Source organism: Bos mutus, chromosome X (assembly GCF_027580195.1).
Source record: "Bos mutus isolate GX-2022 chromosome X, NWIPB_WYAK_1.1, whole genome shotgun sequence".
Lineage (NCBI taxonomy): Eukaryota > Metazoa > Chordata > Mammalia > Artiodactyla > Bovidae > Bos > Bos mutus.
Window position 1 is genome coordinate 94,682,400 of NC_091646.1, and position 1,848 is coordinate 94,684,247.

A 1,848-nucleotide genomic window follows, 5' to 3' on the forward strand; every position below is an offset into this window, starting at 1 on the left:
GAGGCCCTCTCCGCGCCAACCTCCCAACCTCCCTGGTCTGGACTTCTTCAGAGCCAGTGAGGAAGTCCTGCCCCGCAACCTCAGCCAGTGACTCCCCCCAGGACCACACATAATACTGTCACCATCGGAAACCGCTCCCAGATTTCAGGATTCCAGCATCCCTCCCTAACCACCCACTCCACCCCTCCATCCCTCATGAGAGGAACCCCCTGCCACCCCATGTCACCCAGACGCCTCAAGGACAAATGACAGAAAGCAAGCAGTTACAAGCACAGCCATGAACGCTTTAATAGCAGTGCTAAGGGCAGAAGACCAGGCCTCCCTCATCTATGGGCACTTTGGGGCGAGATGAAGCTACTGATGAGGTGTGGCTGGACTCAGGTGCCTGGGCATCCCTAATTCTCAGGAGCGGGTGGTGAAGCTGCGGGCTGAGAGAAGGCACCAGGCTGGAAAAGGCAGCGGAGATTCTCATTGTTGACCAGCGCCGTCTGCACGTGCTCCGGGCTGATGCGCACCCTGTGGTTGGTGCAGGCCTCCTTCCCCGCCAGGTCCAAGATGTTGGCTATCAGGTACTCAAGGATGCCAGTCAGGAACACGGGCGTCGCTGAGCTCAGGCGGTTGGCGAACTGACCTTCTCGCAGGAGGCGGTCCACGCGGCTCACAGGGAACTGCAGCTCGGCCCTGGTGGAACGGGAGAGGGAGCGTCTCCTACTGCGACGGCAGTTCCAGAGGTGTCTTCCCGGAGACATGGTGTCGGCTGGATGCTGCTTCTATCAGCTCAGACTGATGATACCGCTGGCTGGGGCCTCCTGAGATGCCAGTGTCTCTCTGCTGGCTGTGTCCCCCTGCTCAGGTCTCTTATTGCTCAGGGAGCTGCCTTTGTGACAGCTCAGGCTTTGTGATGTCATCAGTAGCCAATTGGCCCTGACCAGGGCTGGCCTAGAAATGGCTGATAGGAAATCTGGTCTCTCTGTTGAAAAGACCATCTCTTGAAGGGAAGTTTTAACTTTCTGTCAGACTACAACATTCTAGCTAAAAATGTGTTTCAATGGAAAACTAATCTATGTCTGTAAAACACAACTCTGGGTTATTTCATTCCAGTCTTACATCATCTTTGAGCCCTTTTACATCCTTTTGGAAGCCTGTAGGTCACTGATACAACCTTTGCTAAAGGCTCAATTTCCTTTTCATACAGCAATCAAACAATCTGGCCTCTATTAATGTATTTATCCTACTATTTCTGATCAATATTACTTTTCCATTCTTTGGTTTCTCTTGTCAACTAGTTATAACATCTGCCCATTTCCTTATGTGATAAATGCTTTAATACATGTTCCTATCTAGGTAAGTGTCAGGATTTTATACTTATTTGATAATTATCTTTGTTTTGGAAGACACACCCATATGTCCAATTGTTCCACCTATCATGGCCATGTGACTTCAATGACAGAGACGTAAACTACATGAAAATTTAAAGCCCAGACATGTCTTTTTCCTGGCTCTCCAATGTGAATTCAATATATCAGTAACACATCATTGACTCTTTTTGTAATTTTTGTTTTCCTCTCTACTGATTTAATGTATCTATTGTGTTTTTGGCTCCTTTACAGCTAATAAGCTATTTCCTGCTATTGATAGTCATGGTTGGTAATCTGGTTTTTAGTTTTCCTTGTATTTTTTTGTTAAGGTGAAGTCCATGTAACATAAAATTCACCATTTCAGCAATTTTAAGAGTAGTAATTCAGTGTTTTTGTTACAAATACATTCATGATGTTGTGAAAATATCTTCAAATTCCAGGATAGTTTCTTTAACCCCCAAAGAAATTCCAAACCCATTAAGCAGTAAGG

The 1,848-nt window shown here is 46.8% G+C and overlaps 1 protein-coding gene across 1 annotated transcript; it reads right to left on the reverse strand.

Moving 5' to 3' along the window:
- Positions 1-395: 395 nt before the first annotated feature.
- H2AL3 (H2A.L variant histone 3) lies at positions 396-749 on the reverse strand. The gene has a single exon (XM_005892622.3). The coding sequence runs from the start codon at positions 747-749 to the stop codon at positions 396-398; it is 354 nt and encodes a 117-aa protein (XP_005892684.1).
- Between the last annotated feature and the right edge of the window lie 1,099 nt (positions 750-1,848).